We start from the raw sequence: 26906 nt of genomic DNA on the forward strand, positions 1-26906 counted from the left end.
AATTAAATCCTCCATAACCAAGTGCTATAGTGCCTGGCCCAAAGTATACCACACAAATCCAGTACTACAGTTTATTGGTCCATCTGTCTTGAAAGGAACATTTTCGCTTAATGTGAATACTGATCATAGACCTGTACATTTTCCTTTATTTTAAACAAGCAAAAAAGGTTTTTTAAACAATTTAAATGAAAAAAATCTGGTTCTCTCAACCTGAGCCTTGTAATTAGACAGCTGTACCTCAGTCTGTTAGTTGCATATTACACATGTCTTACAATTATCTTGATGGAGTACTGCACATTTTCATGCCTTTATTTACTCAGTTATCTGCCCAGAAGTTGTATTAAAGAGCTAAATTTCACAACAGTGAACCAAAGTAGTGTAAGGCTCGCTGCAGTGGAATCTCTAGACACCTGTACGTTTTTAAAAAAAGCTGTGGTCATTCTTTCATGTTCATTAAAATTGTCAAAATAACATTGTAACATTGCTACATTAATATAGAATTGCATGGAACATTACAATATGGAAACAAATCATTCAGCCCAAATACTTCATTCTGGTGTTAATGAGCCTCCAACCACCTGATTACCTCTCCCAAAGCCCTCTATTCCCTTCTGTCGCATGTATGCATGAACTGAGAATTTGATCAATTAAACCCAGAACAATACTTTCATATACTTTAAGGCAGCAGGTGAAGATGACACATGTTTTGTGCATGTTTCCATTTCACAAACCAGCCGCCCTTATAGTTTCTGAGTGAGATTGTTATATAGTTAGTTTCAAATTATAGGCAGATGGTTCTTGTGGACCCCGTTAGTAATGGGGTTGTTACTGCCCAAACCGTTTTCAGTTAGTTGCCTTACATTTGGCAGCATTCTCTTTTTGGACTTTTCAGGGTTATATTCAACCGCAAAGTGAGAAAGAGTGTGTGCTTCTCCTCAGTCCTAATTTCCTGGGCATGTTATGTGCTTTTGAAAGTATCTTGATTCCAATGAAGGGACTCTGCCATTCTGTGATGCCATGTTACAATACCTGTAAAATTGTAAGTAGCAACTAATGTGGCAATTTGATGGGCTAAAAGAACATTTACATCTAAATAGTTTATGCTTCCAATTGTAATAACTTGATTTAATAGGTTGTCTTTGAATGGTACTTTCTTTACAATGAGTGTGCCTCTAAATTGTTTTCATATTTTTCTAACTTTAGGGTATGCTTTAGATCCAACTGTTGACCGCAGTGAAGTACCTGGAGGAGATACGTATATTGGTAGCGTGGAAGAGGCTGAGAAAAATCAAGGTAAAAAACTTCCTTTCAAAATGTTAGCATTTTAATTTCAAAAATATGTTTTTATATCTGATATTTGACCTCAATTTTGCATTTGTTTTTGATGCTCAGGGCAATCTGTAACAATTTCCAGATCATTGGAATTTTAGAAATATGAATCCATATAAGACGTAAACGTAAAATTAAGTCTGTAAACTACCATCTGCAGGCAGAATATTCCAGAATTTAAAGACCACTACAAACAGCAGTGCTTAGTATCTATTTACCTCTTCATCCCAACTCATTCTTTGTATAGATTTGCAATTCACCACATAAATAACACATCAGTGACAGAGACCAAATCGAGAATAAAGCTGTCTTGGGGTATGGAAGCAACAATTTTACTTATTGAAGGTTTTAGACCCAGACAAGAGCAGTAAAATTAAGTAAGACAACTGGGGAAGCCAATTTCTGTTTTTTTTAAAGAAAGTTTATTGAAGAAGTAAATAGCTAGAGGGTTGGTCGCAGATTCAGGATGTAGTTGGTGAGTATTATTTTTCACTGTTGGTTAGTTTAAAATGTACTTGCTAGTTGATCCCATTAGCACTGCTACTAGATGCATTCTTCATGAAGGTAGTGTCTTACAGACTTTGATTGATGATATTTAATGTGTTTAATTTGGCATCATCTTGGTGCATCTCTATAGAGATAATGCTTGGCAAATGCAGACCTGGTAATCTGACAGCAGAATCTAATTTGAGTTTATAAGACAGTCTCTGATAGAGATGCATCATATCAGCTAAATGAGAGACTATTAGCACGCTCTATCTAATCTTGTCTTCCACCAGTGTTGGAGATTTGCACTTGAGGCTGTATAACTACTTTTTTTTAAGTTTGGGATCTTATGAAATGAATATGTATTTCCTACCCTTAGTTCATAATCTGTACTGCAAGGATGTTGTAAAGAGGCTTCTTTCTCCTAATGGCTCAACACATTTATTTAGTGAGTAGTCGAGACTGGAAAACTCCAGGTTAGATTCTTAATTTGTTTCAGTTAAAAATGCCCTTGGAGGTGAGAAAATTGACAAGAACGGAAAGGATGTTGAATATTTTGAGTGCTATTAGAAAAGTGCCTCTGAGCATACCTGAAGATAAATTTATTTATTATGAAACTGTGCAGGACTTACAGTGTTTGAATCCGGGAAAAAGAAAATAGAAAAACGAAAGAAATTGAAAGATTCAAACCCAGCAAATATTGAAGGTTTTCAGGGCCCTTGGGCGAAGTTTGTGGATGAAAAAGATGTGGCCAAACCATCAGAGGTCAGTTTTTCAGTGTATTTAGTGCTCAAGATGATAGAAACCTATTTAATTATTGAGAGACTCACATGCTATTCAGTAAAATGTTCAGAGAATAAATATTTGGACATTCTTGTTTACATTAATTATACCAGTGCTGATAACTGTCTTTTGTGAATACCAGTCTTTCACTTCTTCAGCATTAGTACAGATGTTTGCCTGGACGTGGGTGATGTGTTAAACATTCTGGAGATTTTACTGAGTGTTGCTGAAGTAGAATTCAGTGTTTGGGTGACCATGGATGTATTTCCAATCAGCAATTTGTCAAAATAAACTTTAAAATATTTAAAATAAATTACGATTAATTTATATTCTGTTTTTCTTTGTGAACATATGTTTTAAAATTCAGTACTGTTTAAATCATTGAGGAAATTGGATTGAAGATGTTATTGAGTTTTGTTATGTTAAGGAGCTAAATTACTATGGTGCAGCCTGATTATTCATAACACTTTACTACTTCTGATGTTAGCTCGGTTTCCTCATTCATATTATTGTGCGGAGAAATTTCTTCTTAAGAGTTTCCCCCTTAATCTGCAAAGACAATACAACGTATTGCAAACAAAAAATATGTTTACAAATTAAGGATTAAGAGAAAGTTATTACAAATGTTATTCAAGGCAATATTAGCGGTTTTAATTTGCTAGAGCAGTGAACGTCCACTGCACTACCTGTTAGGGCTTTGGATTCCAAGGTTTACAAGAGGTCGGTATTGGGACCACTGCTGTTTTTGATCTATATAAATGACCTGGACATGGGTATAGGCAGTACAATTTCCAAGTGAAGGAACAGACAGACCTGGGGTTCATATAAGTAAATCTTTGAAGGTGGCAGTACAGGTAGATAAAGCTGTTAAAAAAGCACATGGGATACTAGACTTTATAAATAGGGGCATAGAATACAAAAGTCAGGAAGTTATAAAACACTGGTTAGGCCTCAGCTAGAGACTGTGTTCAGTTCTGGACACCACACTTTAGGAAGGATGTCAAGGCATTGGGGAGGGTGCAAAGGAGATTTACCGGATGGTACCAGGAATGAGGGACTTCAGTTATCAGGAGAGGCGAGAGAAGCGAGGATTATTCTCCTTGGAGCAGAGAAGGTTAAGAGGAGACTTAATAGAAGTTTTTAAAATTATGAGGGGGTTCGAGAGGGTGAACAAAGAGAAACTATTTCCACTGGCGGATGGGTCAGTAACCCGAGGACACCAATTTAAAATAGTTGTGAAAAGAAACAGAGGAGAGGTGAGGAGAATTTTTTTTCGAACAGCGAGTTGTTCAGATCTGGAATGCATTGCCTGAAAGGGTGGTTGAAGCCGATTTGGTAACAACTTTCAAGAGTGAAGTAGATAATTATTTGGGAGTACAAGATTGCAGGACTATGGGGAGAGAGCGGGGAAGTGGGATTGATTTGGATAGCCCTTTTCAAAGAGCCGGTACAGACACGATGGGCTGTATGGCCTCCTCCTGTGCTGTATAATTCTATTCTATAAAGAGCTGGTTGGGAAGAATCCCTGCCCTGTATGACCAGTCTGCTTCTCTTAAGTCCTACCAATGAGCAAAGCTAGTTGGGATGTCAGTAGCAGTAGTAATAATAATAATAGTAATAATAATCCTTGCATTTGATATAGCGCTTTTCACGTCTTCTAGGCGTCTCAAAGCGCTTTGCAGAATATGCTGCAAAGTGAATTGACTGTATATTTGTGGGCGAAATGCGGCAGCCAATTGTGCACCGCAGTGTCTCACAAACAGTCGTGGATTGAAAATGGCCAATTATTATTGTTTTGTTTTTTTGGAGGGATTATTATTAGGAGTGTGGAGTAAGGAAACTTGCCCAAGGTTTTGCCCTGCCTGGAATTGAACCCAGGTCTCTCACTTGCAAAGCGAGTGCTCTAACTGCTGAGCTACAGGATTCCAATACTGGAGTACTGTGGACCCACCTGACTCAGGAACTGGACTACCAAGACCACCAGATAAGTTTGACATTCTCTTGGCATGTCACCTAGGAGCCAGTTCAGCTTAAAGGAGATTCTGCTTACCTCCCCCTTCCTCCTGGTGGATAGTCCACTTTTCTTCTAATGTAGGATGTTCTCTTTATTGTATTTTCTCGCTTGAGGGAACGGAAAAGATTACCTACTGCTCTTGGACTGGCCATTAGGGGGTGTATGTGAGTAACCTAGCGTAAACCATAGGCACATACGTTGTCAGTTTTTATTGTTTGGTCAGCTGAATGTCTGACACATCAGGAAACCCCCAAAAGGCCAGTTGCCAGTTCCTTGTTGGCAAAATGTATGTGAATTTGCGTTTATGGGAATCATGAGAGCAAACCTGCTGGTACCAATTGAAGCACAAATGCGCTATATACCATCATACCCTGCTAAATTAATTCATTTGTATATAAAATAATTAATTTCCCCAAAGACATAAATACTGATTTGTTTCTAAGACATGATAAGGACCTATATTAAATGCAAGCATTATTATTATTGTTATTAAATAGCCTGTTTTAATTGGGATTCCAAATGTGGCTTGAATACCTGCTACTTTATTTACAGAAGGAGATACTCTGAAAATGTAATCTAATTTTGAGTGATTCAGAAGACTGTTTTGAACTTCACACTTTCAAGTGATTTACATTGTCTAGCCTGACACTCCAATGCAGTTCGGGGAGCATTACATTGTTGGATGTGCCGTCATTTAGGTTAGAAGTTAAACCAAGATCCCATCTGCCTATTTAAGTGATGTTAAAGATCTCATGGCACTATTCCATAAATGTAGGGAGCTTTCCTAGTGTCCTGGCCAACAGTCCCCAAATACAATTGGGTTGTTAACTTCAAGGCGGTTTGGGGGTCATTGCAGTAAACAAATTGGCTGCAGCATTCCCCAACAAATATACACAATCACTGCACTTAACAATGAATCCTGTGAAGTGCTTTGAGATGTGAAAGATGCTATACCAAGTGCAAGTATTATTATGTATGTATTATTACTATATTGTGGTAGTACCCAGATGTCATTCACTCTTGTAGGTTTTGCAACCAAACAAATTGAGTAAATTGTCAGCTGATCTATCTGTGCTTCATCAATGGCATTCTTGTTATTCACCTACAATAACTTTCATTTCTGCAGGAAGAGCAGAAAGAACTCGATGAGATCATCGCAAAGAGACAGAAGAAAGGCAAGCATGAGGATGACAAGCCAGCAGAGGAGAAAACCGTCCTGCACGGTAATAAATCTTTTTGTTTGTTTCTTACAAAGGTTTTCAAATCCCGAGCTGTCATCCTTTGACTAGAAAGAATAATTATGGTATATTTACATTGTATTGTGTTTGCAAAACAATATTAATCTTGTAGTTCAACAGGAAGTTTTGCTTTTCTCTTGAACAAAATGTCTCAGAATGTGTGTGTGTGTGTGTGTATGTGTGTGTGTCTCTCTCTCCCACTCCCATCATTGTACTAGTTAGTTAGATTCCAACTGGGAGTTAGGATTCTTTCTACTTAACTCTCGTTAATTCTAGAAACCAAAGCCCTAACAGTTAGGGTGGTCCTAGTTGGACAAGCTACAGGAAATTTGTCAGTTTTCGCAATGACAAGCTGCATGGGTTTAGCTGTTTGAACTCCAACAGTACCCCAATGCCCAGATCCTATGCCGAATCCTCTCCAGGATGAGGGAAGCTGAATCTCTCCAGTGAGAAATATGTGCTTAAGAATCACTTGTTGCCTCATCCAATGTGTGAATTAACCTTGTGTCTACAGTGTTTAAAAGGTCTATTAACAGACTATTTAGCCCTTGGACATTGAGTTAATCCATGTTAGTAAAGCATGCTCTTTTAACAAAATAACTTTTAAGACTTTGTGCTTGTGAAGAGCTGCCAATTTTTTTTGAACACAGTGTTCACTCCTGCTGAGCATGTGGTTCGTTTTATTACATTTTTAATAGATATTCTAAGGTGTGTTCCAAAGATACTTATGAAGTATGTGGTACAATTGTACGTTGAGCATTATCACTTCCACCTTCATAGTGGTTTCAAATAATTTGTAGTTACCTTTGAAAAGGATTTGTAAAATTGTCCAATAAACCTGTTCAATTTTGTTTGTGAGTAAAATGCCAAAGCTCTCTCCCCTTGTGTTTTTCCCCTCTTTTATAGTCAAAGATATGTACGACTACCAAGGAAGATCATACCTTCATATTCCTCAGGATCTTGGAGTCAATTTACGATCTTCAGAGCCACCAGAGAAATGTTATCTTCCCAAAAAACAGATGCATATATGGACTGGGCACACAAAGGTATGGTTGAAGGCTACAGTTGTCAACATTTATATAGGTTGGCTATTGTGCTAAAATGGTGACAAAAGATTGTCCCAGGAGTAGACAATGTGTGACGTAGACATAATGAATACTAATGAACATATTTACATTAAAGTTGCACAGTATAATTAATAGATAAATACGTGGGACTTTTAAGGTGTTTTCTATTGTAGATTTTTATATGAACCAGATTGTTTTAAATGTACTGCTTCAGGCAGTACATTTTATAGGGATATTGTTGTCAAAGAGGCTAGATTGCTAACAAAGTTTCATTATGTTGCTATTAATAAACTTCATATTTTTACTGACAAACAAGATTTTAACACATGCGGAGCATTGTGAAATGGTGATGCTTGGATTGCCTCTGTGATTTGCCACTCCACTGATTTCCTGAGCTTGTCTGTGCAGTGAGGAAATGGAGATAAAGTGCCAGGCAGGTACTTTCATACAGCGAGGGAGCAGTTCATCACCAGCCTGCACTGATGTAGGCGCAGAAGCAGTTGTGTGGCTGCACGGTGCATGACTTGGAAAATCTGTAAAAGGGGAAGAAGCCTGGCTCAATTGGTAGCACTTTTACTTTGAGTCAGAAGGTTTGGTTTTGTCAACTTTGTTTCACGATTTAAGGCCTGATTCTGTTAAACAGACAGATGGATACTTGGTGGATAATCAGTGTTCTATTCTAGTTAAATGACATTTATTTAATATAATTCCATAGTATTTTCTCCCTAAATAATCTTTGATGTGTTATTTTTCAGGGTGTCAGTGCTATTCGATTGTTTCCAAGGTCTGGCCACTTGCTGTTGTCTTGTTCCATGGACTGTAAAATCAAAGTAAGAATTTCTTGCATTAATTACTGACTTGTGCAGGTTAATAATGTATAACAAATTACAGAGTAATAGTTATCTGTGAGTGATTATAAGAATTAAATCACATTGATGCATTCAAATGACATAGAAACCATGACCATGAACCTTGAGAAGTTGGTCATTTGTCTCCCAAATAATAATATATGATATAGTGCCTTTCATATCGGGAGAACGTCTTAAAGATCTGCACAAGATTTACACCATAAAGTGTAGTGAGAGATGTAATAGAGACACTTCGATGTACCCTTTCACACCCCTTTTAATAATATTCATTGTAGCCATTTCTATCCACCCTTTCACACGCTTTTTAGTAATATAAGTAACAGTATCATTTTGACTTGGTATTTGGGGACAGGGGGTGCTACAATCAATCCCGTTTGAAAGCATTTTTATTTCCCAGGCAATAGGTATCACAGCTAACACGGTTACTGTATCATTTCAATCAAGTATTAAATTCATAGTTGTAAGATTACAGAAATGCAATCTGCATTAGATTACAGACAAATAACACTGCTCTGTATACTGTAAATTAGGAATGAAATTTGAGAGATTTTGTATGATCTGAACTATGGGAACAAATCTCTAGACCTTTGTCAGCTGAAGCCTGAGATCTGGTTACAGCTTTGCATTTGGTCTCTTGAGTCTTTTTGTTAATATAAACTGCTTCAATTTTGTATGAAGGAGTTTTGTGTTCGGTCAGGTTTTGTGCAGCTGTCAAAGCAGACTGCACCTGTCAGTGCACTTTATCCTGGTGTGATTTTGTTATTTTGTCAGCCAGGTTTCTGATGCATAGAGAAGAGAAAGCCATTCAAACTAGACAGAAAGTTTACATTTGTATGCTTCCTGCACATGGAAATTTCCCTGTGCCTAGAATGGAATGTGCACTCTCCCTGGGGAGATGCGTACCTAATTGTGGAGAGTATTAGGCGCAGGTTGACAAGAACTAAGGCTTGGGAATATCAGAGTCCCATAAAACCACATAGCTTGGTGTAGAGAACATTCTGGCAAGCTTCCCATTGCTTGTCCAGCTAGGACCAACATACTCATTAGGGCTTTGGCTTGCAGGGTTAACAGGAGCTGAGTGGGAAAAATCCCTGCACTTCCCCAACCCAATGACTGCTAAACATCTAGGCTGGCTAGGATCAGCAGTGCTCTGGAATACAATGGTTTCTATCTGGCTCAGGAACTGGACGACTGTTTGCATAGAAATAGTCACTACACTTTACAGTAAATCCTGTGAAGCAATTTGAGATGTCTTTCAGTTGTGAACAGTGCTGTATCAAATGCATGGATTATTATTATTATAACTGAGACTGTCGAGGGGAGGGGAGGGTGGTGCAACCTTTTGGCTGTCACGGGCTGCTTTCCCTATTTGAGAAAGGTCCGCTGGCTGCATCCAGCCCACGACAATTTCCAACATTCCAACCCATTCCCTCTCTCCCTGATGAATGTCCTCCCAGGGCAGCTGCAGGAGCTGGCAGTTGAAAAGGGGAGAGAAAGTGGGGGGGAAAGAGAAGGGGGAGAGAAAGAGGCCTAGTGAATTCAGATAGTGGAGGGACACTCTGCCCCCTCCCCCCTCTCTTTCCCCCCTCCCCCTCTCTTTCCCCCCCCCCCCCTCTCTTTCCCCCCTCCCCCCGCTCTTTCCCCTCTCCCCCCTCTCTTTCCCCCCTCTCTTTCCCCCGGGGGTTGGGGGGGGAACATTCACCAGGGAGGGAGGGAGCAGAAATTGGAATGGTGGAAATGGTCGTGGATCGCATAAAATCACCGGCCAGGCCGCTGGTGGCCCATCGTGCTGCCTCTTGGACCACCTGCTCCAAGGGTTTGACTTGATTCTAACCTTCCATGCCAATCACATGACCTCGGAGCCAGTTCAGTCTAAAGACCTTACTTATCTCTCATCAGGGAGGGGAGTCACTAATTGGTCATTTGACATCCAACATAATCTCCATGAACAAGGGGAATAATGTTTTCAATATTACTGCAGATTCATTATGAAATTGTATGTCAGGAATATTAATATCCAATATTTATATAGAAGTACATTTGCTGAGATTGGTAATTTTATTGTAAATGAATCCCTGTTTCGAAAATTCGAACCTATGCAACATCAAAGATTGTAGTGTTCGCTACATACATGGTCATTCAGCCCATTGAGCTTGTACCACTAGTGAATCTAGTAACTCTTTCATTCTCGCCTTTTCTTCATATACCTTAAGATCCTTAGTTTTCAAATATCTAGCTACATCTCTGTTTCTATTTTCTATCCTCTGAGCGTGCATCGTAGCTGCCTCTTTTGGACTCATGCTCCCATACATCTCACCTCTCTTCCACTAAAATTGTCTTTGAAACCTATCTCTTTGACTACACTGTCAGTCGCTTCCCTCTTACCACATATTTCCCACACTGCTCTGGCTCCATCTCCCAACTTCATGAAGCACTTTGGGACATTATCTAATGTGAAAGCCTTTATATAAGCACAAGTTGTTGAATGCTTTGAGGAAGTCCATTTTCATATTCACTTAATACTAGGCTAGCATGTTGTAAATAGGATGCTGTAGTAGGATTTAAAGTTGCACAACATGTTGTATTCACAGCAGATAGCAGGACAGAGTGAGTGGGAAGGCACATGTTTGGTTATCCAACATAGTTGAATAAGTTTCTGATCGCAGCTATGATTCAGAGTAAAGCCCAGATGACTCCTGACAGGTGGGGAGCGAAAATGTGAAGAAAATGATCACCAGGCTGCACCAGGCTCCCCAGGCCTGGGGAGGTCAAATTTGGAGGGTGTTGCATTGTAAGAAACAACTATTGCTATATAAATGTTTTGCTTTGTTCACAGCTTTGGGAGGTTTATAATGATCGCAGATGTCTTAGAACATTCATTGGTAAGTGGACTGATTCATTATTTCTATTCTCATTAATGTGACTAGCCGGATAATGTAATGATGTCCTGCAGAAGTCTCTGCAAGATAGTTAATGAACATTACTTGCCATCTAACTTTGATACTACAAATTATAGAGTAGAGTTTCAGAGTAGAAGTAAAAGTGACTGCTCTTCTGATACTTAATTGTGTTGAATGGAACCTTTTCTGAAGTGTGTATCCTTAGTATGTAATGATGCTTTCACACACAGGGAAGCATAGTGCATTCACTCTTAACTGTATTAGAATCTATGTTTGATTATTACCTTGTTTCCAAATTTTGATGGATTGGTATTTAAGTGCAGCTGGGTGTCCATATGTATCAAGCAAAAACTTCCAACATGACACAAAATATAGAGGAGACAGTGTTTTTTTCTGTAATCTGAGAAGGAGGAGCTGGCCGGATGCAATTTAATGCCTAAAGGTTTTAGCTAATGAAGCCTGTTACATTTCAAAGGGATGGGAGCTAATAATGAAACACTTTAAGGTAGCAGCTTATTGTAAAAGCTCTGGTAATGCATTTCAAAGGAAAAATCCCCTATCCAGTTTTACAGCAATAAGGACAGGCATTTTTAAATAAAAAGCTTTTGATGTGAGAAATGTGAGATTTCTCTTGTTTTATTTTTTAAAAAAGGCTTCAGAAGCTTGTGTAATAATGATACATTGCTTTTAATAAATCTAATTGTAACTAATGGCCATTTGAAATTCTTAAAATTTTGTTAAAATGCATCAGGCAGGTTAGGAGTTCAAATAAACCAACTTTTAATTCTGCTTTGATAACTAGGGAATTGACGTCAATGGTTTGTCAGCTACTCAAACCCAATAAATCTTTGTAGTTATTGATTCATCCACATTCATGTGTTTTCTTTTTCTTAGGTCATAGTAAAGCTGTCCGAGACATCTGCTTCAACAACGAAGGCACCCAGTTCCTTAGTGCTGCTTATGATCGATACCTTAAACTCTGGGACACAGAAACAGGTGTGTGAAATCATGTAATTTTGGTATTAATATATATTAATACTAAACTTACTCTGATATGTATGAGTTGAGAAATAAATCAAGAAGGTAAAATAGTTTTTAATAAAAAGTGAAAGCTGCTTTCACTAGACAAGTGGAAGTGAGAGAATATGCAAACAATATATCCATTTTGAGAACTACTTGTAAACTGTTTAAGAGCAAAGATGGATATGGTACTATCTGATAGGTCTAACAAAGCTGGGCTTATAATGTTTACATATATTTTCACTGAATGTGTTTTAATTTTCCACTATTTATTGAAATGAGATAAATTACCATGAAATTTAAAGGAGTTAATTGGAAATCTATAAAAGTAAAGGTTCTTCCAAACAAGATGTTCTTGAATGCGTGTCTTGTTACATAACACTGACAGACAGATGGTAGAAAGCCAAGTAGGGAAAGGTATTGTTCAAAAGTTTTCGCGGTTTTCCTTTGAACTGTTCTAATTGAAGACTAAATAGCAGGTCTGATTTAACGTGTGCAGTATAACTGCTTTCTGTCGACAACGTAAAATGTATGAGTGTGTGGATTTTAGCTCTCTGGTCTAGTAATGGTGACTTTTGCTTGTGTCAATTTCCTTTCCCTTTCTTCTTCCCATACTAACTCTTTCTAGATAGGTCCTGCAGTCTTCTAGTTTCTTACCCAATTGGCCATTATTTGTGTGTAAAGCTAGTTAGTGAATGTTAGCTGCTTACTTTGATGCTTTTGATACTTGATCTTCACACATAAACACTTTGCAGAAACAGGTTACTGAATACCATCAGTAATCAGAATCCTGGCCGTGTTTTTGCCCCCACGACCGTACGTGATGCCTCCCCTGAATTCCCCTGATTGAGATCGGCTAAATAGAAGAAGTATTGAACCTGGATCCTTCTGGCCTCTATGGCTCAGGACTACCCTCCTTCAATATTGCACTGTAACACACTAAGCCATTAGGGGGTGCTCTAATGGTGCGGTTTGAGGCAGCTGCTGTAACACATTCCTGGCCTATGATCGTGGTACTTCAATTCTTAGTACACCAGAGCAAAATAGGACCAAGCAAAAACAAAATGTATTTTAATTGTAGAAGTATGTAAGGTATTATAATGGACCTTTACACTTGCACACCCACACACTGAATGAACACGTATCCAACGCATGCCCTCTGTTTTGTGAAACCTCATTTACAGACTTCAGGAAAAGGTTGAGAGTTGCTGCTTGACAATCATTCTCCTAACTTTTGACTGTGGTAAATCACAGTACACCCAAGTCCTTCTCTACTCCCCAACTAACCTATTCTCCCTCTTTCTATAATAGACCTTTAATGAAAGCAGCATGAATTGTACAAAAGTGTTCATTTAAAAATCTTATTCTTTAGTATTCTGAAGTCTTTTATCCTTAACCCATTCATTGTGTTTCTTTTCCATCAGGGAAATGCCTTGTCAAGTTTACTAATCGAAAGGTTCCATACTGTGTCAAATTCAATCCTGATGAGGACAAACAAAGCCTATTTGTGGCTGGAATGTCCGATAAGAAAATTGTACAGGTAAGATCTACTTACAGTTCTCCACAACTGTTTGGATTCTTTTGTGCTAATAGTTGTTTATTACCCTTTCATTATCACCTGTGAGGTAATTGAATGAGAATTATAGCAAATTTACAAACCTGCAACATTTGTGTTACCGTTTCTATCATTAAATATTTAATAAGAATTTTATAATATTTTTGCTCTGTTACCTCTGTTTCCTCTCTATCTCCTTTGATGGGTCCGCTACAAAGTGAAAGAGTGCTTCTGGCAGCCAACCAGTTTTTGAGCTTCCATCCTTTGTTGTGTTCTTAACTTCCAGTAGGTACACAGGAGGAGCATGGGTTAACTGTCTGATTGTACTTTTTGTGTGTAAGTATAGGGGAATCCTGTTATTGCACTCTATGATATAGCGTTGCCTTATTTTTACTACGGGTCTACCTGCGAATCTACAGCTGGTTTCTGTCACAGTCCAGATGGTTTCCCAAACTAAAAAGTAGCTGAATTCCATGTGACTAGGTTACTGTTGATATTGCTTCTTGTGCGTTGTGCGGATGCACAGAGTGTAGGAAGCGATGTTGGCAGTTCTTCTTGTACATGAATGTAACACGCTGCAAGTGACATTGACAGCAGCCTGACAACCTGGATGTTAACTTTTTTTCTGTGCCTCCCTTACAACACAATCCACGAGACATTGAACCCAGCTGACTGCATTATAACACGATTTCTCTGTTCTCCTTACCTAGTTGACCCAATTTGAGCCTGCGTACTAATATTCTGCTCTACATTGCACATTATACTAATCCACTTTGTCTTCCAAAGAATATTCTCTAATTTCATAAATTAAAGATCAATATTGTCCTTTATTTTGCACTCTAAAATGGTTTAAGGGACAAAACTTTAGACAAGTTTAAGGGACAAAACTTTAGACAAGTTTCCTTACTCCACATGCCTCTGTTTACCCAGCTTTAAGTACCCCTGTTGTTAGTCAATTGGCAGATTGCTTTCCAGGGGAAATAATCCCTTCAAAAAAATAAATTATGATTTGGTCACTCAATCCACGACTGTTTGTGGGACACTGTTGTGCGCAATTGGCTGCCAAGTTTCGCCCACAGCATATGCAGTCAAATCACTTTACAGTATATCCTGTGAAGCGTTTTGAGACATCTCAACAACTTGATAAGGCTCTATATCAAATGCAAGGATTATTATTATTACATCAGCTACTGACTTTAAAATTACTCTTGTAACCTTTCTCGATCCAAACAGACTTATTGTGGTGCAAAACCCTGTACGTTTGTCACACACAGCGTTGTGTAACATTGTGTAAAACCAATGCAGACATGTGGTAGTGCATGTGCTGTTTTCCTGCAAGCAATAATGCATTCTTCTAGAGTTTTCCTTTGGATCATCACCTCCTGCTTTGATGTAGAATTTGCACTATGCTTCTCAAAAACATGAATAAACACTGTGTGCAAAAAACACATTGTTTTATGTAATCTTGTACTTTCTGCAGTTTTTCAGAACATAAAGAGTACTATTCTGTGCTTCTATTCGATAATTGGACATTCTTAGCAATGCAGAACATTACATGAGTGGCTGCACATGTTTGTATGGAACAGTTATTGTTAAAAATTAGATTTCACAGTTCTGGTTTCCAAATAGGCCATCATAATGTTTTCTTTCTCATTAGGAAAGGATTGGTTAATTATATAATAAAAGGGAATCTGTAAATCCCTCAGTACAGATGCATTTAGACATGAAAAATAGTACAGCTATTTACACATGATTAACAAATGGCATACAATTGACTCAAAAGACCCACTGGGGAGAGAAGAATGCTATTTTGATATTATGGCACCAAAAGCTAGTCATTATCAGAGAAACCTAGTCATTATCAAGTTTTCTTAAGCAAATTGTGTATGAAGTTATTAAGGATTAGCATTCCTGTAATATGTAACTGTAAAGCTAAAATGTAGAGGAACTGTGCCTGGGAGTGGATGGAAATTTCCAGTTATATAAATAGCTTGCAAAAATTGAAGGTGCCCCTTTTTTTGTTACTACTTTATTCTTTATCAATCCAATACATTATCGTATTGCAAGGAAATTGTACAGAGCTGGACAAAATGTAAACAATGTTATTCCCATTAAAGCACTGAGCTGAAATCATGAAGGTGGAAAACAAGTAAGCCTGACTTCGAAGTTTGAACTCCCACAAGCTAATTGCACTCTTCTTAGATTTGTAATTAACTTTAAGTAGCTACACATGTGAAAAACAGCTGTTCCATTTAAGATACAAAGCAAAATTATTTAGAAACCAGGTCACAGCAGTTGCTATTAAACTGTTCATTGAGGATTTTTGTGCAGATATGGGAAAAAACATTAAAGGTTACACTCTACTTAACGATAGGGATCTGTATTCCTTTTAAATATTTTCAGTATGCTTCTCGCTTTAAAAAATGAGATCTTTGCTTAAAGATGTAAAGAAATAAACAATTAACAATAGTTTTTTGAGCAGGAAATGATAAATAGACTCACTTCTAAGATGACAAGCTCCTTTGTTTTTCATGTTGCCAATATTGGACAGTAACTTTCCACAGCATAACTGGCAAGTTGTATTTTGCATTGTTGGATACATTTATTGCTTCTCTAATTTATGCTCATTACTAAACAAATAAGGCGAAATCAAAACAGTTCTCTATGTAAATTTGTGGCGTTTTATAAAGCATTTGGTGAGAATTCTCACATAGTGAAATACCATACATTTCAATTCTATAATTTAGTAACATGCAATGCACCTGTCAATCTGGCACCTGTCAATCTGCCAGCATATCACACAAAATCAGTTGGTAGCACTCTTGCCTCTTAAGTCAGAAGATTGTGAGCTCAAGCCTTGCATCAGAACTCTGAACTTGTATAATCTAGGCTGTCAATCTCGTGCAGCGCTGCAGGGGAGTTCTACATTGTTGGAGTTGCTAATCTCGAATGTGACGTTAAACTAAACTCTCGTCTATCTGTTCAAGCGGATGTTAAAGTCCCATCGTTTAGATAATTATTTGGGAAGGACAGGTTTGCAGGGTTATGGGGAGAGTGCGGGGGAGTGGGATTGAATTGGATAGCTCTTTTCAAAGAGCTGGCACAGACACGATGGGCCAAATTGCCGCCTCCTGTGCTGTTTAATTCTATGATTCTATGAACGCACTATTCAAAAAGAGAAGAGAATTTCTCAGATACCCTGGTCAAAAATCTCCCCCAAAAATTGGTCATTCACTTCATGGCTTTTTGTGGGACATTGCTGTGCAAACTGGTTGCTGCGTTTGCCTACAAATCCAGTTGCTGCACTTTACAGTATATCCCGTGAAGTGGTTTAAGATGTCCTCGTGATGTGAAAATTGGTACATTAAATGCAAGGATTACTATTATTATCAGTGTAGATACAATCTGAACACATCTGGTCAGTTTGCTCAAATTTACCATGAGGTAACGGCTGGAATGTTGCACGTTATAGAATTATACAGCACAGAATAATTATTTCTCTTAAAAGTTGTTATCAAACTGGTTTCTACTACCCTTTCATGAAATACATTCCAGATCCGAACAATTCGCTGTGTGAAAACATTTCTCCTTACCTCTCCTCTATTTCTTTTAATAACTATTTTAAATCGGTGTCCTCGGCTTATTGACCCACCCGCCAGTGGAAATAATTTCTCCTTGTTCACCCTATTGGATCCCTTCATAATTCTAAAAAAAACTTCTATTAAGTCTCCTCTTAACCTTCTCTGCTCCAAGGAGAATAATCCTCGCTTCTCTCACCTCTCCTCATAACTAAAGTCCCTCATTCCTGGTACCATCCTGGTAAATCTCCTTTGCACCCTCCCCAATGCCTTGACGTCCTTCCTAAAGTGTGGTGTCCAGAACTGAACACAGTCTCTAGCTGAGGCCTAACCAGTGTATTATAAATGTTCATCATAACTTCCTGACATTTGTATTCTATGCCCCTATTTATGAAGCCTAGAATCCCATATGCTTTTTTTAACAGCTTTAGCTACCTGTCCTGCCACCTTCAAAGATTTACTTATATGAACCCCAGGTCTCTATGTTCCTTCACCCCCTTTATGATTGTACCATCAGCTTATATTGCCTCTTCTCATTCTTCCTCCAAAAATGCATCACTTCGCATTTCTCCACATTAAACTTCATCTGCCATGTGTCCGCCCATTTCACCAGTCTGTTTATGTGCTCTTGCTGTCTGTTACTGTCCTCCTCGCTGATTACTACTTTTTTCTAGGATAGTATCATGTCTTTACCCTCTACTGTTCATTGGTGTCAGTGAATAGCTGGAGATTCTGGTACGCACAGTTAGGCAAGTGCATGTCTGTTTTCTTTGCGTCTTGGACATGCAGCAAATTCCAACACAATTGCTCCTTTAAGGAATTTACTTACTGCCATTAGATGTTGCTATTCTTATCTGTGATATACAGTGGACTCCCATTACAATGGAGGATCACTTATGGTGTGATTGGGGTGTGCATGCACCCTGATATTTACTTACCAAAGAATCCCAAATGTTTATAGAAAGCCAGCTGACTCCTATAAAAATGTCAGCCAACTTCATACATCTGTGCATAATGAATGTGGAAGTGCTGACTGGCATAGGAAAGCATTTCCATCTTTATTACATGTATGCAAAGTGTCCATTTGGGGAGCCAGTCATCCACTGAATTAGAGCACTTGTCCTTTTATTTCTTAAGCTTAAATGGCTTTAAGGGCCTGAGGTTAAGATGTTTTGGTGTCCACACCAAATTAGTTCCTACTTGCTGAAAAACACTGCATAAAGACCCATAAAGATAAAAATAACAGGGATGACTGATATATGAAAAGGAATATGTCACATTGTTGCATACACAGGTAAGATTTGTACACAAATGGCTTTTGTGTTTGCTTATAAAATGCACAGTCATTACACTTTAAAATCCTACGCAGCACTTTGATACATTCTTCTGACATGAAGGTGTATAACATGCAAAAATGATTATTATTAGGTGCAAAAAGTGGGATTTGTTTTATTTTCCTCAATTTTAGGAACACAAACTAAAATATTTTAAAAGGAAAAAAGTGACCTAATGTGCTGTAAGCTTTTTGAAACCCATCCACAATAAAATAGTTTTTGAAAAAATACAAATATTGAGTTGCTTTGTTCCTTATTTTCCTTCATACAGTGGGACATTCGATCTGGAGAAGTTGTTCAGGAGTATGATCGGCATCTGGGAGCTGTCAACACCATTACATTTGTGGATGAAAACCGGCGCTTTGTGAGCACATCTGATGACAAGAGTCTTCGAGTCTGGGAATGGTAAGTTTCTTGTTCTCTTGCCAAATGTCTCCCTATCTGCCATCTCCTGAAAGTGTGCGACTCCATTTTCCTTCTACTTTCATGTTTTAATAAGAGACTATCAAGCGTTAATATGCGGCCCAAATGTCCAAGGAATCTCATTATAAGTGTTTCCTTAGGTTCAGTAAGTGAGAGGTCACGTTAAAGGCGACGGTCACAACCGATGTCACTTCCTTCCTGAAAACTATACACAGGAAATGCCTCTTTTCCTGAGGGTGATTTGTGCTGTTGTGATCTTCTGGTACCTTGCCCAAGTTACTGTTCTTTGTGTGTGAGCGAGATGGTTTGCAGGTTGGAAGACCGTCACTCAGCAAGCATACATGAATCCTTTCTAGTGGGGATTAGTGGACAGAGAAGTTTAGCCCTGTCCTAGGATGCTGAGGATTATTTTAGCTCCCAGCAGTGCCCTCAGCTGAGCTGAGGTTTGTTTTTCCAAGGGTTTCAACCTCCACCAAAATCCATTTTGGTTTATGCAACCCTTTTAAATTTTTATTGCCTAATTTAAATGTTATTGTATTTATGATAGTTGATGTGTTTTTTTCATGAACAGCAACGTAATCTGTCAGTAGTTTTAGTAATCCGTCAATTACAACTAAAATAATTTTTGTTATTAAACTTTTGAAAACAATCTTTAACCTGCTGAAACGCATTTGAACATAGAACAGAAAATGCATAGCAGGCTGCAAATCAACATGTAGGAGTTACTTCGTTTGATTATAACATCCTTGGATCCATTCATTAGTCTGCACTACTTCAGTGATCTGAGCAGGTTTCATCTCAGCTCTGTAGCGCCTTTCATCCAGTTCCCAATGAGCTCAGCAGCACTTTGAAGAGGCTGTGACACATTGAAAACTTGCGTCTAATCGATCATCTCCTAAACCTAAACTATTCATTAATCAACATCAAGCAAAGGAATGGAGATCTGGTGCAAAGACGTTCCTTTGAAAATCTGTACCCCTATACATACCATCCAAATCATAGGTGGCAGGCAAGCTTTATGCTGATTTAAACCATCAGTTTGGATGTATTATTACTTGAAATTATGTGCACTGTGGAGTATTTTGCCTCACCCCTTAGGCTACCGAAACCCTCATACACACATTCGTCACCTCAAGGTTCGACTACAGAAACTCCCTCCTTGTCGGCCTCCCCAACTCTTCCCTTCACAAGCTGCAGATCATCCAAAACTCTGCAGCTCGTGTCCTCTCCCGCACCAGGTTCCATGACCCATCACCCAATTCCACTGGCTCCACATCCCTCAGAGGATAGAATTCAAAATCCTCATCCTCACTTTCAAGGCTCTCCACTGCCTTGCCCCCTCCTACCTCTCTAACCTGTTGACCCCCTATCAACCTGTCCGCTCCCTCCGTTCAGCAGGCTCCAACCTGCTCCATGTCTCCCGCTCAACCAGCCCTACCATCAGCCTCTCTCCCCCAACCCTTTGGAACTCCATCCCATAATCTCTTTGTCTTGCTCCCTCCCTTGCTTCCTTCAAGGCATGACTCAAGACTCTTCTTTTTAACTATGCCTTCAGCTACCCTCCTACCTCTCTGCCCTCCCTCATTCCAACCCTGAGCACCCACACTTGGGTCCTCATCCTTGACTGTTCGGTGCTTTGGAACGTCCTCCCGACCTGAAAGGTGCTTTACAAATATAATTTTGTTTTTGTTGTATTTTGTATAAAAATTCTCTTTCAGAATCTCTTTTTGTGTTCTGATTAAATACAAATCTCTTTTCTAGAAAAAGTCCTGAGTGACTTTGCAGGAATATCTGTCACTATAACATTAAGCAAGCTGACATCCTAAACTGATTTGTTAAAAATAACCTGCAATTGGTTTGTGAAAGTATGGGGGGAAACTATATTAAAATTCAGAAATCCTTTGTAATTACACGGTTCTGATTTCAGATTATGAATTATTTTTCTGTTCTCTGAAGAACAGAGACTCCTTTTAGTCTTGGAAATCTGAATCCCTAGACCTCTTTTAACTCTTACGTTTTTACCATCTAGAATTTATTCCTTCTACCAAAGTGAATCACTTCACATTTCTCTATATTAAACTGCATCTGCCAGCTGTCTGCCTATACTCCAAGCTTCTTGCCTTACTGCGTCTTTTTGCAGTGCTCTTCATTATTTAATCCCTCCAAACAAAAAGAGTAATAAATTGGTCATTTTCAGTCCACAGCGTTGTGGGACACTGCTGTGCGCAATTGGCTGCCGTGTTTCGCCCACAAATATACGGTCAATTCACTTTGCAGCATATTCTGTGAAGTGCTTTGAGACGTCTAGAAGACGTGAAAAGCGCTATTATCAAATGCAAGGATTATTATTATTACTTACCATTCCCAAGTTTGGTGTTATCTACATATTTGTCGACTTTTGGCACCACTCCTCCCACAGTGTTCTACTGCATTCGTATTCCACATAATTTTTTCTACAATCTGACGCATCTGATCAATATAATAATTGCAGAATTAAAATATCTTCTTCCCTTGTTTTGTCTTTACATCCATATTTATTCAAAAAGGCTGCAAGGATTCTAGGAATTGTAAGTTAACATTGAATACTAATATATTTCCAAACTATTGCTAGGGTATATCAGCATTACACATTATGAGACATCCATTTGATTTTCCTTTACTGTTTAAAGCAATATTTTTAAGGAGGACTGAATCTCATAATTCATTTATGATTTAGAGGTAATAAACATAGGAAACTTTGCAGTGGTTTATGATGGTGGAGTTTAACAAGCTGCCAGATGAGAATGTTGATTTTATATGGAAAGTAAGAATGTAAACTAGGAAGGCAAGTATGAGCTGTGTAAGAACATGGATCTAATATCTAATTTAAAGTGGCCCACATTGGGACTTTGAGCTAATAGTCTGACACTCCAGCACAGTACAGGGAAGGGACTATATTGTCGGAGGTTCCTACATTTGGATAAGACGTTAAACGGGGGTCCTTTCTGCATATTTGGGAGGACATTAAAAATTCTATGGCACTATTCAAAAAAAGAAGCAATTTCTCCTGACATGTTGACCAACAATACTCGAGATAAAATTGGTTGTTCATTTCATGGCTGTTTGTGGGACATTGCTGCGTGCAAATTGGGTGCTGTGTTGGTCTACACAGGCACAATGCTTTATAGTAAATCGTGCAAAGTGCTTTGAATCATTTGATAATGTGATAAAGCACTATATCAAATACAATTACTATTTTAACTTGAAAATTAAGGCTTGTGAGCTACTTCCAGTGCTCTCTTTGGGTCACTTTGTAGCAGGACACAGAGAGATGCTTCAGCCATCTATCTACTCGGAAGTGACTTTTCCTCTTCCTTCAAGAAAAAGTATTTTGCCTGGATTTGACATTTACACCCTTTACAGCTTATCTTATAATCAGAAATTCACTGTTGACGAATTGAGAATGAGCTTTTAGTTAAGCTATTGCAACAACATTAAACTCCAGCAATTTATGTCAAATGTATCATAGCGGCTTAGCCCCAGTTTAGGGATTAGATCTGTTTCAACACATAAACCAAATAGCTTTTCAGGAGTGCTGTTTGCTGGATGTACTTTTCTTGCCTATATGGACCTTTAAGCGTCTCTAAACTTAAATTACTGGTTTTAGTTCAAATTTTAAGATGAAATATTTCTCCCTCCCTTCCTGTAAATAGTGGTGGTTAATAAATGAATAAATCATTTTAAGTAGTGATTTGAGCATTTCAGATGAATAACCTTCAGCATCAGTGGTACTTTGTGTTTGTACCGGCCCACCCCATTCCCTTTCATCTGCAAAAACGTTTGTTAAAACCACAGGAGCCAAGAGGAGCCAGTCAGCAGAGTACTTTGTTGTTCAGTGGAGCTTGGAGTGCACAGTTCAGATATACCCCCTCAATCACCGGGCAGTTTATTATTGAGATTAAATTGTTGGTTGTGATATTCAGGCCTTAGGTAAGTGTAATCATTAACAACCAGAAGGAGGTGAAACTTCTATCCCATAAACTTGAAACAGCAGGTTATAATAGGAAAATCTGTTCCTCAGATAAATAATGGGCTACATGATCAACCTTCCTTGTCAAAATAAAAGTTATCAAACAATTTATGCCGCAGCCTTTTTTATTTTATAGGTGAATATCACAAACCTCTGGCTGCTCTGTCTCATCATATGTTTATTGGAAAATCTTCTCAAATATCATGGAATGTGCATTCCCAGTGTCATGCTCAGAATCTGCAGCCCTCTTACCCTGCATCCTTACAAAGCATGCTCTTTCATGCCTCTGCTTGGTACATTTTTCTCCAGCCACCGGGGAACCCAAATATCACCACAGGAGAAACATAACTTGGCAATCCTTAAATGCTCTTCATCTTGAAAGATAATTTCTGTGAGCAATTTTCATTGACTAATAAATAGTTCCAAAAATATTACAAGTTATGGTTGTTCAAGCAAACTTCCAGTGGTTTTAAATTAAACTGACTGTCTTTGTTTTGAAACATCCATATTTTACATTATTTAAAGCTTCATTTTGTTTTGAAACGATGTATTGGAGTACAAATATGTGGGACCAGCAAATGGAGCAATCCAGGTTGTATATTACTCAGTTTTCCTGATGAACTGATTTCAACAGCATTGTTGAAAAAGTTGCTGAGGCATGAACAGGCAGAGGGAGAGAGGAAAAGATCATTACTGGGCCACTCTCCCACTTGCTGGTGTTTAACTGAAGAGACATGGGCATCTATTGGTGTTAAATTAGCCACTATAATGTAATTCCTGGGAAGTGCTTTGAGACATTTCAATATTCAATATCTTGTGTTTTCAAGAGTCAAAAATGCAAATTCTTCTTTCTAATCACTGTGGAAAGACGGTATTGACCTTCAGACTGGGAAACCAAATTCAACACATTTATTATCAAATATTGATCATATTTGTGGAGTCCTGTAGCTCAGTGGTTAGAGCACTCGCTTTGCAAGTGAGAGACCTGAATTCAATTCCAGGCAGGGCGAAACCTTGGGCAAGTTTCCTTACTCCACACAGAGCCTAATAATAATCCCTCCAAAAACCACAAACAATAATAAATTGGTCATTTTCAATCCACGACTGTTTGTGGGACATTGCTGTGCGCAATTGGCTGCCGCGTCAATTCACAGTCAATTCACTTTACAGTATATTCTGTGAAGCGCTTTGGGACGTCCTCCCGACGTGAAAAGCGCTATATCAAATGCAAGGATTATTATTATTATTATTATATTGACCTTCGGGTCTTGTTTGACCCTCAACTATCCTTTCTACCCCACATCTGCGCCATGACCCGCTCTGCCTTCCCCCACCTCTGCAATGTCGCCCAGCTCCGACACTGTCTCCCACCGCAGGCTGCTGAAACCCTCATACATGCCTTCATTACATCGAGGCTCAACTATGCAAAGTCACTGCTTGTCGGCCTCACCAACTCCTCCCTACACAGGCTGCAGTTTATCCTGAACTCTGTAGCCCGTGTCCTCTCCTGCACTAGACTCCGTGACCCTATCACCCCCATCCTTGCCCAACTCCACTGGTTCCCATCACACAGAGGATACAGTTCAAGATCCTGGTCCTCCCTTTCAAAGCCCTCCACAGTCTTGCTCCCCCTAGCTCTCCGACCTCCTAACCCCCTACCACCCTGTTCACTCCCTCCACTCAGCAGGCTCTAGCCTGCTTCACGTCCCCCGCCTTGCTCGCCCCACTGTCGGTTGGCAGGCCTTCCGCCACGCTGCACCCACCCTCTGGAACGCCATCCGCAGTCCCTCCGTCACCATCTTCAAGACCCTCCTCTTCGACCGTGCTTTCGATCTCCCTGCTTCTCCACCCTCCCCCACCCTGACCCCAGCTCGGGTCCGTAATTCTGTCTATCCAGCTCCTTGGGACATCCTCCCAACGTGAAAGGCGCTATACAAATGTAATTTGGGTGTTGTTGTTGATCAATGTTTTTGATCACTCTAAAGTATGACATTGCACTTTTGTTAATTCTACTCATTAACACACTGCAACAGAATGTGCTTTGTTCTAAGCCTATTTAAAACATGGCTTGGCTATATTTGTGGAGTCCTGTAGCTCAGTGCTTAGAGCACTCACTTTGCAAGCGAGAGACCTGAGTTCAATTCCAGGCAGAGGGCGAAACCTTGGGCAAGTTTCCTTACTCCACACAGAGCCTAATAATAATCCCTCCAAAACCAAAAACAATAATAAATTGGTCATTTTCAATCTACGACTGTTTGTGGGACATTGCTGTGCGCAATTGGCTGCCGCATTCGCCCACAAATATACAGTCAATTCACTTTACAGTGTATTCTGTGAAGCGCTTTGGGACGTCCTCCCGACGTGAAAAGCGCTATATCAAATGCAAGGATTATTATTATTATTATTATTATTTCCTTCACTTTTGCAACTACTCAGCCCATCCCCAGGTGCTCTTACCATTCCTTGACCAATAATAATAATAATCCTTGCATTTGATATAGGGCTTTTCACGTCTTCTAGGCGTCTCAAAGCGCTTCACAGAACAGAGTGTAAAATGAACTGACTGTATATTTGTGGGCAAAATACAGCAGCCAATTGCGCACAGCAGCGTCCCACAAACAGTCGCGGATTGAAATGAACAATTTATTATTGTTTATTTGTCAGATGACCTGCTTCTTGGTTTTTATTTGGCTGTTTGTGAGCTTTCCATGGTTGGAACATGAAAGTAAACCTGAATAACTCCCTGCTAATTGTTTTTGATTTATTCCTTACTCATGAATGGATGCCTAGCATTTGCTAAAGTGCCCTATTTGAGCAGCATGACAAAGGTCAGGAAACTTTGCTTGGAGCACAGACCCGACACATGACAACTTGATGGCACAATTGGAAGGTTGTGCTCTGTCACCAGTTTACTGACAGAAATATGATGTAAAGAAAATTCTGGGAAAAGACCTTTTACATTTTAGAGGAAAAAAATGCTTTTTAGTTTTACGATGCATTAGCACCCGTTTATACAATGCACATTACCTGCATTCATTGCTTTCATTTCAATGAGCAATCTTCACACCATTGTGCGCAATTGGCTGCCGCGTTCGCCCACAAAAATATACAGTCAATTCACTTCACAGTGTGTTCTGTGAAGCGCTTTGGGACGTCCTCCCGACGTGAAAAGCGCTATATCAAATGCAAGGATTATTATTATTATTTTGTTGTTCTAATGTGTCAAAAGCTCTGTTAAATTTACCGAGGATTTAAGCACGTGACAGGTGTGTTACTTATATTTGAGGAATTAGGAGTCGGTTCTGCATTCGTATGTTGTGTAATATAAATGATTGCTGTCTTCTTGTGCAAAATGTATTGCCTTAAATCATTGAGTGTGCTATGATAAATTCTCAACTGCCTGATGAGGTATTGTTTCCAGTTTGTAGCTTAGGCATGTTTTTAGGGTGGGATAGATGAGCCTCAAATCAAATGCCATGTTTTTGTTTTAAATTGTGCAAGTCAAATATTCCTGGAAAGATTACAGCACAGAAGGAAATGGTTTGACATATTATGTCAAGCTGGTGATAGTTCCCCTACTTGAATTAACTGAGCTGCAATATTTCTGCATCAGATCAATCATGTTTCAAATACAGCTTGTTAGAATTGCCCAAACTTTATTTGCAGACCTGGATAAACTCTCACAGCTACTGGGGGCAATACAAACTCACAGATATACAGTCAATTCACTTTACGATCCAAAACTATAATTGTATTGTGGCCCTTTAAAAAAAACAAATATTTAATATTTTACAACTAGAAATGAAGGTTGAAGAATAAGAAGATAAGCGTAACCACAGGTGATGAAATACTCCATGGTGTTGTTTCCTAGTCCTACTGGGATATAAGGAATGTCATCTGTGGAATGCAATTGGTTAGGGTGATTCGCACTTTAGATTGATATCTTAAGTTCTCACTCACCTCAGGTCTGGACAAAATTTCACAGAGGTTTATCTACTCAGAAGTCTCCTACCTGTTGCTTTCTTTTCTCAGAGGAGATCAAATAGTTGTGAAAAATTCCTGGTCGGACAAATTCCTCATTGGCCTGAAGTATAGGGCATGTTTGATAAATGATATGATCCTTTTCTCTTTCCATACTTTTCCGTACTCACTACACCTGACAGAATTTATCTGTGAAGCACTTTGAGAGATTTCGATTTAATAGGGTCAATAGAAAATGCACAAATGCAAAGATTAAGATATATTTTATTTAACACTTTTTTTCCTCCTTTTTCAAACCCTTTTTGTGGAGAGGGGAGAGG

General features: G+C 38.9%; 1 protein-coding gene across 2 annotated transcripts in view; it reads left to right on the plus strand.

The window, feature by feature from the left end:
- Window positions 1-26906, plus strand: part of cdc40 (cell division cycle 40 homolog (S. cerevisiae)) — a 49510-nt gene that overhangs the window by 18185 nt on the left and 4419 nt on the right. For both annotated transcript variants that reach the window (XM_007893981.2, XM_042333309.1), the window contains exons 4-12: window positions 1204-1293; window positions 2441-2580; window positions 5739-5835; window positions 6757-6896; window positions 7673-7747; window positions 10623-10668; window positions 11581-11682; window positions 13131-13246; window positions 18445-18578. In XM_007893981.2, coding sequence (XP_007892172.1) covers window positions 1204-1293; window positions 2441-2580; window positions 5739-5835; window positions 6757-6896; window positions 7673-7747; window positions 10623-10668; window positions 11581-11682; window positions 13131-13246; window positions 18445-18578 — 940 coding nt within the window. The remainder of the gene's footprint in view (window positions 1-1203; window positions 1294-2440; window positions 2581-5738; window positions 5836-6756; window positions 6897-7672; window positions 7748-10622; window positions 10669-11580; window positions 11683-13130; window positions 13247-18444; window positions 18579-26906) is intronic.

Source organism: Callorhinchus milii, unplaced genomic scaffold, assembly GCF_018977255.1.
Source record: "Callorhinchus milii isolate IMCB2004 unplaced genomic scaffold, IMCB_Cmil_1.0 Scaffold3, whole genome shotgun sequence".
In the NCBI taxonomy this organism is placed as follows: Eukaryota; Metazoa; Chordata; class Chondrichthyes; order Chimaeriformes; family Callorhinchidae; genus Callorhinchus; species Callorhinchus milii.